The 14,690-nt window shown below is 36.0% G+C and overlaps 1 protein-coding gene across 1 annotated transcript in view; it reads right to left on the minus strand.

The window, feature by feature from the left end:
* Window positions 1-2,751: 2,751 nt before the first annotated feature.
* SHC4 (SHC adaptor protein 4) overlaps window positions 2,752-14,690 on the minus strand; it is a 107,034-nt gene continuing 95,095 nt past the window's right edge. Inside the window, exons 11-12 of the mRNA XM_081049957.1 lie at window positions 9,831-10,084; window positions 2,752-3,465 (exon numbers count right to left, since the gene is read on the minus strand). Of these exons, the coding sequence (XP_080906083.1) occupies window positions 3,310-3,465; window positions 9,831-10,084 (410 nt within the window). The 3' untranslated portion in view covers window positions 2,752-3,309. The remainder of the gene's footprint in view (window positions 3,466-9,830; window positions 10,085-14,690) is intronic.

Consider the following 14,690-nt stretch of genomic DNA (forward strand, 5'->3'; position numbering starts at 1 on the left):
TTATAAACAAAGCTACTATGAACATTCCTTTAAAAGTTTTTGTGTGAACATAAGTTTTCATTTCTCTGTGATCGATGCCTGGGAGAACAAGTACTGGGTTGAATGTTAGCTGCATGTCTAGTTTTTTAGTAAACTACCAAATTGCTTTTCAGAGTAGCTGTGCTATTTTTCATTCACACCAGGAATGTGTGATCCACTTTCTCCTCATCCTAGTCAGCCTTTAGTGTTGTTGCTATTTTTTATTTTACCCATTCTGATAGGTATACAGTAATATCTCCTTGTGAATTTAATTTGCATTACCCTACTGGCTAATGATGGTGAACATATTTTTATGTACTTATCTGCCATCTCTACATCTTCAGTAAAATGTCTATTCATGTTTTTCCGCCCATTTTCTAATTAGACTTTTTCACTGTTGAGTTTTAAGAGTGTTTTATGTATTCCAGATATTAGCCCTTTTTCAGATATGTGGTTTGCAAATATTTCCTCCCAGTCTATCACTTGTCCTTCATCCTCTTGAGCAAACATTTGTCATTTCGATGAAATACAATGTACAAGTTTTTCCTTTAATGGATCATGTCAAGTCTAAGAACTCTTTGACTAGCCCCATAGCCTGAAGAATGGCCCCTATGTTTTTCTTTCATAAAAGTTTCATAGTTTAACATTTTACATTTAAGTCCACCATCAGGTTCAGTTAATGTTTATGTAAAGTGTGAGGTTCATTCTTTTGCCTACAGGTGTCCAATGGCTCCAGCACCATCTGTTGAAAAGACTATCCTGTGTCTACTGAGCAAAATGCCCCAGCCTCCAACTCTCTGACTCACAGGACTGGTTGAGCCCCCCACTGTAGGCCACAGCTCCTAAAAGGCAGCCCTTCCACACAGCTCCCCTTCCTTTTGTTACTACCCTTCCACCCCTTCACTGGCCCTAGGGCACTGCACCCTCCCCTGTGGCTTCCCAGATTCTCCCACACCTTTGTAAAACAGAGTCCCAGTATTAAATTCTCCTCAAATTACCCAATGTAAGCGAGCCATCTGTTTCCTGTCAGGACTGCATGACACAGCCTACAAATGACAAATTTTCTAAATCCCAAACATCAGATATGTACTGTCAATTATCACAAAGCAATAATCATTTTTTTTTGAAAAGTCATTTACAGGTATTTATAGGCAGATGGATTTCCACTTTAACACATGCAATCAAACATTTCCTTTGTTGTTTCATTTTCTTTTAACTGCGTCTGCAGCACTCGTTAAGTGCAGTATTTGCTCATCCAGCTACTATGCCATTACAGTTGAAATACTGATTATCTATGTGTCCTGCTCCCGTCATTTACTCTCTGCATCTATTTGTATCAAGAATTCTTTCTTGCTACCCAGCGAACACTCTGGTCAGCCAGACTGAGACCACAGCCCTTCTCTGAGGAAGGTGATTAGATCACCCATCAGTTTCTATGATCTATATCTCTCTTGATCATTATGAAGAGATAATCAAGAACTACGGTGTATGCAAAACTGATGAAAAATACATTATATCCTAGTTGTATAAAAGGAAACAAACCTGTGTGAGAAATTAATAGCAGTAGCAGTAAAATAAAAATCATAAACCTTTACATAAAAATATTAAGAGTTCAGTGTGCTTGGTTTCTGATGATTTCTATCCAAAAGAAGTTTCCCATATTTTATTTAAAACTTAGCAAATATATCACCATTACAAATATTAAGTTGTATCTATATAGCCAAAATGAAGTGGAGTTAAGGCAATTATCCAGATAACTCAGGATAAAAAACAGTCTAAAATAAGGGCCGTATCTCTCTATGCAAGGGCAAGTAAGGGACTGATGCAGTTTTTTGCTACTTAAAACAACCAAATCCTTCTACCATATTCACTCATTTTATTCCCAAGTTTCAATGTTTTTGCCTGAAAGGCTTGAGGGCTCTGCCTTTTGCATATTGACCTCAGTTGTGCAATTCATGCTGAGTACAAACACAGACCAAAGGAAAACACTGCAGTTTTCACCTTCACTATATGGACTGGTCATCAACACTGATCCATAATAAATGGAAAATTTGCTTTTTATGGACCTATATTATGTGAAGGCTGAAACGTACCTTTGAATTCACCTCGCCCAGCTCTCTCATTTTATAGACATGGAAATTGGAGTCCAGACAGGTTCAGTAACTTGCTCACGGTCACAGTGATCACAGCCGGTCCAGCACTCTTTCCTACACAACGCTTAATTACACCACCTGTTTACCAGTGCGTCTGCATGTGGCAAAACTTTCCAACTGTTTTGTTTACTATGTTTACTCCCTTCTGCATTTTGTCTGGTCACATCTAGAAAAGGTGCTATGGATACACGTCGGTGAGGGACTATCATTCAGTCACAGCCAATCAAGAGGATATCTGCCCTTTCAAATAAATCCAGTATTTTAAATAGCAACAGGACGAACTTGGATATTGAATATAAAGAACACTGGTTTGGTTGCCGTCTTTTAAATCCATGTGCTCATGAGCTTTTTTTGGTGGGGGGATGGGAGGAGGGAGAAATATGATATCAGAAATGACTGATAGATTTGGCCTCTTCGGCTTGTCACATGCTGCATACAAACAGTTCAAACAGCAAAAATTGAGAAATACTAGGCCAAATAATTTGGGCCCCAACCCTTTAACTAGCAAAAGGGACAAGCCAATGGAGCAGACCAACACTTTTAGTGGCTTTTGATTTGATTCCACTGGCATAGACACAGTCCGAATTCAATGTCAGATTTATTTTAATATTGCAGTGAAAGTGCTACTAAACAGAAAATATAATAAAGTTAATATCCATCAAGCAAATTGATTCTTATTTTTGTAACAACTTTTTTTTTGGCAAATGGTTCTGTAGTTATAGAATATGAAGACACTTAGAACTAATCTCCCCAATATGAAAATGTCCCCAAATTATCAAGTTGAAAGGCACATACCACTGCCCCAGCAGTTCATTCAAGTTATCTTTAGCATGTGAAATTTTAATTGTGCTTTTAGCTTGTTATCAATGCAATATGGCCTTAAAAAGTGACATCCGTGCATATGTATAATTCCTTTTCAAAGGGACCAATCCTCTTCTCCTTTTCTGATATTTCACTTTCTGATGATCAATTTTTGTTAGTTCTTTGTTTTATAAAGGATCCAATCCATGATGGTCTCAGAAAGATGCACTTCACAGTTTGTGTTCTATTTTATCTAGAAACCAAGTTTGAATTATCTTTGTGTCCTAACACAAAATGGAGTTTCTTGAAGTATCAGTGTGATGGTATTTCCCTACTATCATTTGTTTGAATGCAAAAGTCCTGGATTATTATCTTTTCTTACTGGTTGTTTAAGGCTTACTTCGCTTCCAGAAGAGATGATTGGCAAACTATTATCCATGTGGTACCTGATAAGGTGGCCGACATTATCAAATATATGATCCTTGGTCCTCACCTTGAAAAGGAAATACAGAGGTATTTAGGTTAAATGACAATAGTTCTCCTAAAAGACGAAACAATCAGGGGGAAAAAGAACCAAAAGAACACATATCCCTGAAGGAGCTATTTTGATGAATAAAATAAAAGGTAGTTTTTAGCTCTGTATCCCTCAGTAAACATTTTTTCATTCCCCATTACATTTGTAAAGCAACTGTCCTTCCCAGTTAGGAAAATGGTAAGCATTTGTCACCCAATCCAAATTTGCAATCAACCTTTTTGCCATGTGACAATTTCCTATTTTCTATCATGTCACCATTCCTATAAATATTTAAGAGGGTTGTATCAAAGCGTGAATTTCAGGATTATGATTAAATCTCATCAAGCAGAGTTCTTCCATAATATCTTGTTTGTGCAGGAAGCAGGCTTTTCTGCAGAGGTCCTACCTCTCCTTGGAGGCTCAACACAAATCCTGTGCCTTCCAAGAGCCTTCTCAGACCTTTCTAACAGGTATGTGTCTCCTTCCTGCAGACTTCATGTCGGTGATTCATAAATACTTGTTACACAGAACTTCGTGCCCTGCATGCCAAACTCAGGGAACTCAGTTGCCCTAGGTCTGCCTTCTCCTGTGGACTTTCCTCCCTAGTGTAATTATATCCTCACCCTAGGCACGGGCAGAAGACATTACTCTTGATCATGGATCCACTGGCTCAGCAGCCTGGCCATAACATACTCCTGCTCGGAGGCTGGCTGGGAACTGTCCAGGAGAGGGAAGGAGTGCAGCCAGGGAGCACCCTATTACATAATTCTGCTACCTCTCATTTCCTCAAGACATTCTTTAAGTTCTGTCTAGATACTGGTTTTCAGCATAAAACACACACACTTATTGAAATAAGTTTGAATACGAACTGTGAGTTACATAATGATATTGCATCAGTGTTTTAATTTCTTGATTGTGGTCATGGTACTATGGCTATGTAAGAGAATATCCCTATTCTTAGAAAATACACACTCACCGATGAAAAGGAAAAGGGCACGATATCTCCAACTTATTCTCAAATGGCCCCAAACCTGGAAGATGTTTTTACCTCTTCCGTCTCATCCCCAACCCAATTCAAATCAGCTGGTCACTTCTGTCAGTCTGTGCTCTTAATTTCAGCTCACTCTTCCCTCCTCTGTACTTCTCTTGCCTCCATTCTGGTTCAAGCTTTCACTAGATTTTAACCTAAAATCCCCTAATTACTTTCTCTCTCCTTGGTTTTACCCCTTTCTCTCTAAAGGATCTTGCATGCAAATACCAAATTAATCTTTTTAGTGCCAGGATTATAAACTAACCACTTGGGTGAATACACCAAGAGGTGTTTCAGTTTGCCGGGAAAAAGGTGGAAGAGTTTTTAAGTTTTTTGAATAAAAAAAATGAGGAGATTTCATATAAAATCTAGTTTTGTGGCTTCTTTGGAAAAATCAAAGCTGGCTACAGCAGCCCCTACTCCAAACGGCAGCAACTGACTGGCACTGAGTGGTGACCACCCTCCTTACACAAAACATGCACTTTCAGTTCGTCACGGCCACCACACCCTTTGCTCCTTCCATCTCTTTCCCAGTTTTACACACTTACAGCACTGGCCAGGCCCTGCAAACATTTGTCACTGTGACCCCCACCACACAGGCTGTGTGTGTGTGTGTGTGTGTGTGTGTGTGTGTGTGTGTGTGGTAACAAAACATCACAGATCTACCTGATGAACAAATTTTCAAGTGTTCACTATACAGGAATATTTTGTTTTACTGCGTTTCACTTTATTATGCTTTGTAGATATTGCGTTTTTTACAAATTGAAGGTTTGTGGCAACCCTGTGTCAAGCAAGTCTACCGACACCATTTTCCCAACAGTATTTGCTCACTTCTTGTCTCTGTGTCACATTTTCGTAATTCTCACAATATTTCAAACTTTTTCATTATTATATTTGCTATGGTGATCTTTGATGTTACTATTGTAATTGCTTGGGGGCAACATGAACCATACCCATATAAAATGGAAAACTTAATTGATAAATGTTGTATGTGTTCTGACTGCTCCACTGACTGGCCATTCCCCTGGGGATGTATGTTGGATAAATACCCAGAAGTGGAATATTTAGATCGTATGGGACTTCTATTTTTAATTTTTTGAGGAAACTACATACAGATTTTCATAGCAGCTGCACCATTTTACGTTCTCACAACAGAGCACAAGGGTTCCAATTTCTGCACACCCACACTTGTTCTTTCCTGGGTTTTCTTTTTTTATATATAATGGTGATCCTAACAAGTGAAAGATGATGTCTTACTGTGAATTTGATTTGTGTTTCCCTGATGATACTGTTGTTTCACATACCTGTTGGCCATTTTTACATCTTCTTTGGAGAAATGTCTATTCAAGTTGTCTATCATTTTTTAATCGGGTTATTTGTGTTTTTGTTTGTTTTGTTTTTGCTACTGAGTTGTAGGAGTTCCTTATATATTCTGAAAATTAATCCCTGCTCAAATACATGGTTTGCAAATATTGTCTCTCATTCAGTAGGTTGCTTTTTCACTCTGCTGATTGTTTCCTTTGCTGTGCAGAAACTTTTTAGTTTGATGTCATCCCACTTATCTATTTTTGCGTTTGTTGTCTGTGTTTTGGTTTGGGTATCATATCCAAAAAATCATTGCCAAACCAATGTTATAAAACTTTCCCCTTATGTTTCCTCCTAGGAGTTGTATAGTTTTAAGTCTTATATTTAAATCTTTAACCTATCTTGAGTTGATTTTTGTGTAGGGTATAAAGACAAGGGATCAATTTCATTCTTTTGCATGTGGATATCCAGTTTTTCTAACCCCTTTTTGTTGCAGAGCCTACCCTTTCCCCATTGTATCCTTTCCCCATTCTTGGCAACCTTGTCAACGATCATTTGACCATATTATGTATAGGTTTGTTTCTGAACTGTCGATACTGTTCCATTAGTCTATATGTCTGTCTTCATGCCAGTACCATACTGTTTTGATTACTGTATCTTTATGTTTTAAAATCATTAAGTGTGATGCCTCCAGCTTTATCCTTCATTCTCAAGATTGTTGTGGCTATTGGGGGTCCTCTGCAGTTCCAAATGAATTTTAGGATTATTTTTCTACTTCCATAAAAAATGTTATTAGGATTTTAATATAGATTGCATTGAATCTGTAGATTGTTTGGGGTAGTATAGGCATTTTAACAATATTATATCTTCCAATCCATGACCATGGAATGTCTTTCCGTTTATTTGTGTCTTCTTTCATTTCTTTCAGCATTGCTTTGTAGTTTTCAGGGCACAAGTGTTATGCCTCCTTGGTTAAGTTCATTCTTAAGTATGTTATTCTTTTTTGACGTTATTGTAAATGGATTGTTTTCTTAATTTCTTTTTTGGATTGTTCATTATTAGTGTATAAAAATGCAACCAGTTTTTGTATGTTGATTTTGTATTCTGCAAGTTTGCTTAAATTGTTTATTCTAACAGGTTTTTTTGTGGAATATTTAGGCTTTTCTTCATAAAGATCATATCATCTGAGATCATTTTACTTCTTCCTTACCAATTTGGATATCTTTTATTTCTTTTTTTGTGTAATTGCTCTGGGTAGCACTTCTAATATTATGTTACATAAAAGTGGCAAGAGTGGGCATCCTTGTCTTGTTCCTGATATTAGAGGAAAAGCTTTCAGTTTTTCACTGCTGGGTATGATATTAGCTGTGGGCATTACATATGTGGCCTTTACTATTCTTAGTTTGTTGAGTATCTATTTTATCATGAAAAGGTATTAAATTTTGTCAAATGATTTTTTTTATCTATTGAAATGATCATGTGATTTTTATCCTTCATTCTGCTAATGTGGTGTGTCACATTGATTTTCATATGTTGAACCATCTTTGCATTCTAGGGTAATTCCCACTTGGTCATCGTGTACAATCCTTTCAATACACTGTTGAATTTGGTTTGCTAGTATTTTGTTGAGGATTTTTGCACCTATGTTTATCAGGGATGTTGGCCTGTAATTTTCTTTTCTTGTAGTGTCTTTTTTTGGTTTTGGTATCAGGGTAATGCTGGCCTCATAAAAGGGGATTGGAAGTATTTCATCCTCTTCAGTTTTTTGGAAAAGTTTAAGAAGCCTAGGCATTAGTTATTCTTTACATGTTTGGTAGAATTCATAAACAAGCCATTTGGTCCTGGGCTCTTCTTTATTGGAAAGTTTTTGATTATTGATTCAGTCTCCTTACTAATAATTTATCTATTCAGATTTTCTATTTATTTACGATTTAATGTTGGCAGACTGTATGTTTTTAGGAATTTATCCATTTCGTCTAGGTTATCTAATTTCTTGGAATATAATTGTTCTTAGTAATCTCTTATAATCATTTAATTTCTGTTGAATCAGTTCTTTGTTCATTTGTTGCTTTTTGTTTTATATCCCACATATAAATTAAATCATACGGTTCTTATACTTTTCCATCTGACTTATTTAACTTAGTATAATACTCTCAATTTCCCTCCATTTTGTTGTAAATTGGCATCAGTTGTAATGTTTCCTCTTTCAGTTCTGATTTTATTTCAGTCTTGCTTCTGGTTTTATTAGCTAACCTAGCTAAAGGTTTGTCAATTTTGTTTATTCTTTCAAAACCTAACTCATAGTTTGGTGTATTTTTCCTACTGTTTTTCTATTCTCTTTCATTTATTTCTGCTCTAATCTGAATTATTTCCTTTCTTCTGCTAATTTGGGATTTAGTTTGTTCTTCCTTTTCTAGTTCTTTGATGTGTAAAATTAGGTTATTTATTTGAGAGCTTTCCTTTTTTTCAACATAGGCATTTATCACTATCATCTTCCTTCATGTCACTTTTGCTGCATCCCATAGTTTTGGTATGCTGTATTTTCATTTTCATTTGTCTCCAGATATTTTCAAATTTCCCTTTTCATTTCTTCTTTGACCCATTGGCTGTTCAAGAGTATGTTGTTTAATTTCCACATATTTGTAAATATTAGAGTTTTCTTTCTGCCATTAGTTTCATTCCATTGTGATTTGGTAAGATATTTGGTAGGATTTCAATCTTCCCAAATTTGTTAACACTTGTTTTGTGATCTAACATATAACCTATCCTAGGATTTGTAACCTAACATGTTAATGTTTCTAGTGTGTTGAGAAGAATGTGTATTCTGCTGCTGTTGGGTAGAATGTTCTGTACATATCTATTAGGTCCATTTGATCTACATAGTGTTCTTCAAGTCCTCTGTTTCCTTGTTCATCTTCTGTTTGGATGTTATTGAAATCTTCTACTATTACTGTTTTGCTGTCTATTTCTCCCTTCAGTTATGTCAATGTTTGTGTCATATATTTGGGTGCTCTGATGTTAGGTGCATACGTATTCATAATTGTTATATATTTCTAGTGAATTAATTCTTTTATCATTATATAATGTCATTCTTTCTCTTTTAACAGTTTTTGACTTAAAGTTTACTTTGTCTGATATAAGTATGACCACCCCTGCTCTCTTTTGGTTATCATTTGCATTGAATATCTTTATCTATCCTTTCACTTTCAACCTATGTGTGTCCTTAAATCTAAAGTGAGCCTCTTATAGAAAGCATTTAATTGGATTACCTTTTTTTTATCCATTTAGTTGTTCCACATCTTCTGACTAGAGAAAGTGTCTAAACCATTTACAATTAAAGTAATTATTGACAAGGAAGGACTTATTATTACTATTTTGTTGTTTTTAGTCCAGGATCATTTCAGTCTACAGGTATCCTCTGTTCCAGCCATACATTTTTTTTATTGGCATAATACCATTCTACTGCTCTGTCTGTTTCTATGGTTCCTTCCCTACACTTCAAATGTACCCCCTTTCTAAAATTTGCCTTCTATCAAGTTTCATCAAACATGTAAGACCCTGCAAGGAACCTTTCAGTTTGCCTCATTTAGAGCGCTCCTCTATCCTGAGAAACATCATAGTGCTTTGGTAGAACCATTCTTATGTCATTCATCCTTATAATTATTTAAGCATCTATTTTATGAAATTGTAAGTACCCTGAGAGCAAGGACTATCTATGTGATACTGAGCAATAGTCAATTGTAAATCCCTGTACTTCCATGTAGATATTCATTTAATTCACTGAACTGAATTGAGAAGGGCAGAATTGATCCTGCAGGGTGGATCCAACTCAAACCCCTCCACTAACCTTGATTTAGCACTTCCTGCTCCAGCTGGAAGGTTCAAAAAAAAAGTAAACCCTTAACCTTGAACACTTTTCAATATAATAATATAATAAGGTTGTGGATCTTATTCCGAGTAACCTTACTCACAGGACCCTACAAGGACCACAAGGAGAAATAAGTGGTACCTTGCCTTCCGGATCTACCAGGAGAAGGTGTTTTGCCTGGCCTCCCTGTAGTCCGCTCAGTACATACTGGCCAGGAGATGTTGCGCTCTCTCGAACCAAAAAGTCCCCGTCTTTGACTAAGAGGCTCTCTGCTGCCTTCCTGCTCAGCTTGCCGTGGTAGCAGTCTTCATTCCGCAACTGCTGCCTAATGTGTGGCAAAGAATGTGAGCTGGCAGGCTGGGCCATGGCACCTGGCTGAACAGTTTCTGGTGCTTCTGAAGTCAAAATACAAAAGAGAGACATCATCAAGTTATCTCCTCATTCATTCATTCATTCATTCATTCACTTAGCAAATACAACTTCAAGCCCTACTGTGTGTTGGGCACTATTTAAATAATGCTGTTTCTAAAACAAATGAGGTTTATGTTTTCAGAACTTCCAACAACTCTAATTTAATAAGCGATCCAAACATTGTTACCAGGAAAGTCTTGTCCAGGTGTAGGAGTTTTCCTTTCAGATGAGAAAAGGAACTGGCCCATGAGAACTGCTTTTATAACTGCAGAGACAGGCTCTTTATGTCCCGAGGGCTATATGTTGAAGAGAAAGAGGTTTATGCTGTATCTGAATTACAGAGCGCTTCTAAGACTTTCCAAACTCTGAAAATGCCTACAGTAACTTTGCGCTATGCTTATTTTTTAGCATTCAGCTTTTTTTAAAACCAAATTATTAAGGTGCTTCAGAGATGCTTCTGACCAAGCACTTCAAAGCTATGCTGATCCTAAGAGTATTCCTATTAAATGACCACTCTGTTGTTTGTGTCATTCACTTGCCTGGAAAAAACAGAGTCAATCAGGTTAAAAAAAAAAAAAGGCAAAACATTGAGGCAGCTCCCCAACGCTCTGCAGAATGAGTATTATCCAGAGCGAGGGCACTGAGGATGACCAGGTACTTCCAAGTAGCACTTAACAGTACTATTGATACTGACAGTGATAATCATTATTGTTCCCATTTATCGAACATGACAGGCACTGTTCAATGCTATATTATCTTCTTTGACTCTTAAAATTAGACAGGCAAGAAAACAGATCTTTAAAAAGTCCAAATGACTTACCCAAAGTCACACAGCTAATATGTTATAGACCTGGGATTTGAAACAAGATCCAACTCCCAAGTCCAAGTAATTAATCACCACACTCTAAAGCTCTTGCTTTGGATTGAAAAATCTTTCTATTTCCACAACTGGTCTTGCCACTCTACTCCTGTACTCACCAAGGTCCTTAGTATTTAACAAGGCTATCAGGATGATTTACAGCATCTCCAGAAGTAATAACATAAAATTCTTATGTCTAAATCTAGCTAAAAGTCATATGTTTAATATAGCAAATTAACCAGGAAAATAACCATAGAAATCAGATTTTGTCTTTTTAAATGCAAAAGACCTTTTGCAGTAGAAACCAGCCTTTATCTTTATAAATAAGATATCTTTGCATTTATAAATGCAAAGGGGTGTTTATGTGTCCTTATGCAAGGGTCTCATAAATGAAAAATCCTTCTTGATTTTGAGTTTTACATCTTATACGTGACAATCCTATAAAGTCGCTGATACAGGGAACAAGTACCCTGTGGACATAAGGCACTTCTCCTGTTAATATGTTATAGTTTCGTCCCTCCTTAAGAACTCTCTCTGCATAACACAGTCATGATGCCACATTCACAAGTATATCTTTTAAAAATATCTTTTGTCTATGTCTAGTGGCTATAAATATTCTCTTTTACAAACAATCAGGTCTTTCAATTGTCACTAGAAAAAGCCTAAAGAAATGTGTCTAGATTTGATGAATAATACTTGAGGTTGGACTTAGTGCTGTCTGCTTTCAAGCATAATGGGGAACTTCTGATGAGTAGTTGTGTGTGTTTATGTGTGTAAGAGAGAAAGTGTTTTTGCAAGTGTGGAGGAGAAGCACGCATACATGTGTGTGGGCACACACATCGCAGTGCACGATGGCTTTTGGTTTATTCTGAGATTATGGTGGAGAGCTTTTAGACAAGGACAAAACAAAAGAAAAACAGACATTATATCATCTTGAAAAGAGGCAACAGATCATGGGCCAGCCAGAGGATGTGGACATTATTTTGCTAACATGGTTTCCCAAATTAGCACAAGGACAAGATATACTGTGCTAGGAAATTTCAATCATTCAAACATTTGCTAAAAATCTATTTCTACTAAAAGAGAATATCTCACAGACTTTTGTAAATTTTTGTTTGAATTTTAAAAGTTATACATGATAATTTTTTCAAATCTTGGAAAAAATAAAGAAAATTAATCACCAGTGGTCCTATCAATAAATATAACCACTCTTAACATGGTGGTACATTATCTATTATCGTGGTCCTTTCCTTACACAAAGTTGAGTTTGAGGACAATAAGCATAATTTAAATGTAGTTATTTATATATAATTTCCATACAATATTAAATTGTTGGCTTGATATATTTTCTTAGAAGTAGTGAAGTTTAAGGAAGCAGCAAGAAAGGTCATTCTAATTGAAACCAAAAAAGCGAAAAGTGAGAGGATCATGGAAGAAAATAATCATATCATCTTGGAGTTCCATTAGTAACTAAAGACAAATTGTTCACAATTAAAACTTCAGGAAAACACAAGATACATATGAATATCCACACCCATATGTATCTGATGCACAAAACCTTTGAAAGGGGGAATACAGCTTAGGAAAGAGAAAAAAATCTAACATGTAAAATCTGAAATAAACAATTGCAAGTAAGGGAGGGGGGTGAGACATTTAAAGAAACCAATGTGAACTCTGAAGACAGCATATTGATGCATTCAGTTTTTTAAAAGCACATGTGAAAAGATATTTTTGATAATATTGATTATTATATTATCAAAGGACTGCGAAATAACTGTGTATAGAATTAAAAATATACACAAAAGTAAGGATAACCACATAACTGAAAAAAAAATCAGAAGAGGATATAAACTTGTGAGAAGAGTATCAGGATTAGGGGACAATCCTCAGTTTTCTGTTGTGAGAAGAAAAGTGTACCCTTTTCTCCCCACGTCATGTTACAACGACTTCATCTCTGATTCAGGAGGACCACAAGTAGCCAATTCTCTTTAGTCATGTTGTTACAATTTTTAAAGTTGCCATGAACACTGAATTAGTGCAAAGTGAACCATTGTCCCTAGGGGAATTGCAGGGTGAAGTTCCTCCAAGCCTCAAGGCACAACATTTTTATCAATCACACATAGCCTTGTTTTACATGTGTTTCTGTCTCAAGACACCACATTTACTATATATTACTGACTCATTAACACTGAACTCACAGCCCGTATCACTATAACCCATGCCCAAATGAAGCTTATCTAACACATATTTTCTCTGTAAGGCATATCACAGCCTTCTGGAGCTTGGGAACACTAGACAGAACTTCAGCACTATACTTAGAGGCCATTTTAAACAGCAAAATCATCAAGAAATATCACAAAATGTGGAAAACGTGGCACTAAATAAATAGTAATAGAACACTTGTTTACAATATGAAAGTTAAAACAAAAAGGCAAAGGACTGCCTTGTTTGACCTCAGCTGGGAATGTGTGCACGGGGCAACTCAAATTTTCTGTTGCTCTGCATATGTCCACAAATCACCACAGAAGTGCCATGAGTTTGGATTTGGGGGTTACAAATAAATTTTAGTGACTGAGCAAATTCTCAAATATGGAATTCATGAATAATAAGAATCAACTGTATATTGTTTATCAGTATGGGTCACTTGTGTGTGAAAATTATCAAATAGGAACTTACTTGGATTATTGAGGGGAAAAACTATGACCACTCTATAAGGTGTCTAAGAAGTTGCTACTAAAAGATGTTAACATAAAATGTTAAGCATAAATGAAAGGCTAAGATACTACCCAGAGAAAAATTATCTGTAACATAAAGAAAGAATCACATGTCTACTAAAATATATTACAAAGCCATAGTAACTAGTATATTGCAATTAATATACTGGTATAGAACAGGCAAATGGGTCAATAGAAAAACTATTCACATATCTAGGAGGCTCAGAAACAGATTAACATACATAGGAGTAATCTAGTACAATAGAGATTGACATTAAAGAAAGAGGAGATTTAGTCAATGATGTTTGGAAAACTGGATCTTTACATAGATAATATTACTAGACTTTCTACCTCATATCAAATATAAAGTTCAAGTGGAATACATGTCTTATTATAGAAATAAAAATATAAAGCTGACAGAAGAAAATATAGTAGAAGCTGGATAAAGAAGAGAAAAAGTTAATCCAAAGCAAATAGAAGGAAGATATAATAAAGATAAAAATGGAAATCAATGAAACAGAAAACAAAAATAGACAAAATTAAACCAAAACCTGGATACTTTGGAAAGATCAATTAAATTAACAAATCTCAATGGACACTGATCAAGAAAAGAAGAGAGACTATAGAAAGTACCAATAACAAGAAAGAGAGAAGGCATCCTTCTGGCAGCAAGAGAATAATAAAGGAATATTATGGGAAATTTCATGCAGAACTGATTCTAAGTGAATAAAGCAAAATCCTACTAAGTTTTTTAGGAAATTACATTGCCAAAGAAATCACAATCCCTTCTGGTGGTCTATGGCTGTGAGACTTCTAAAGTGAACTCCAATCTCTCAAGCTCACACCAGTAGGAAATGGGCTTTAAAGGTGGTGAAGCCCCAAGAAAGGGCGCATTCTCCAGCATCCACTTGAAATATACACATAGAGGATAATGGCACAGAAGGCACAGACCCAGCCCATAGATGACAATAGACAAGGAGGCTCCTCTCACAAAGCGAAAACAGAGTCCAAGCAAAT

The sequence above is a fragment of the Rhinolophus hipposideros genome (genome assembly GCF_964194185.1).
Source record: "Rhinolophus hipposideros genome assembly, chromosome: 5".
Classification (NCBI taxonomy): domain Eukaryota; kingdom Metazoa; phylum Chordata; class Mammalia; order Chiroptera; family Rhinolophidae; genus Rhinolophus; species Rhinolophus hipposideros.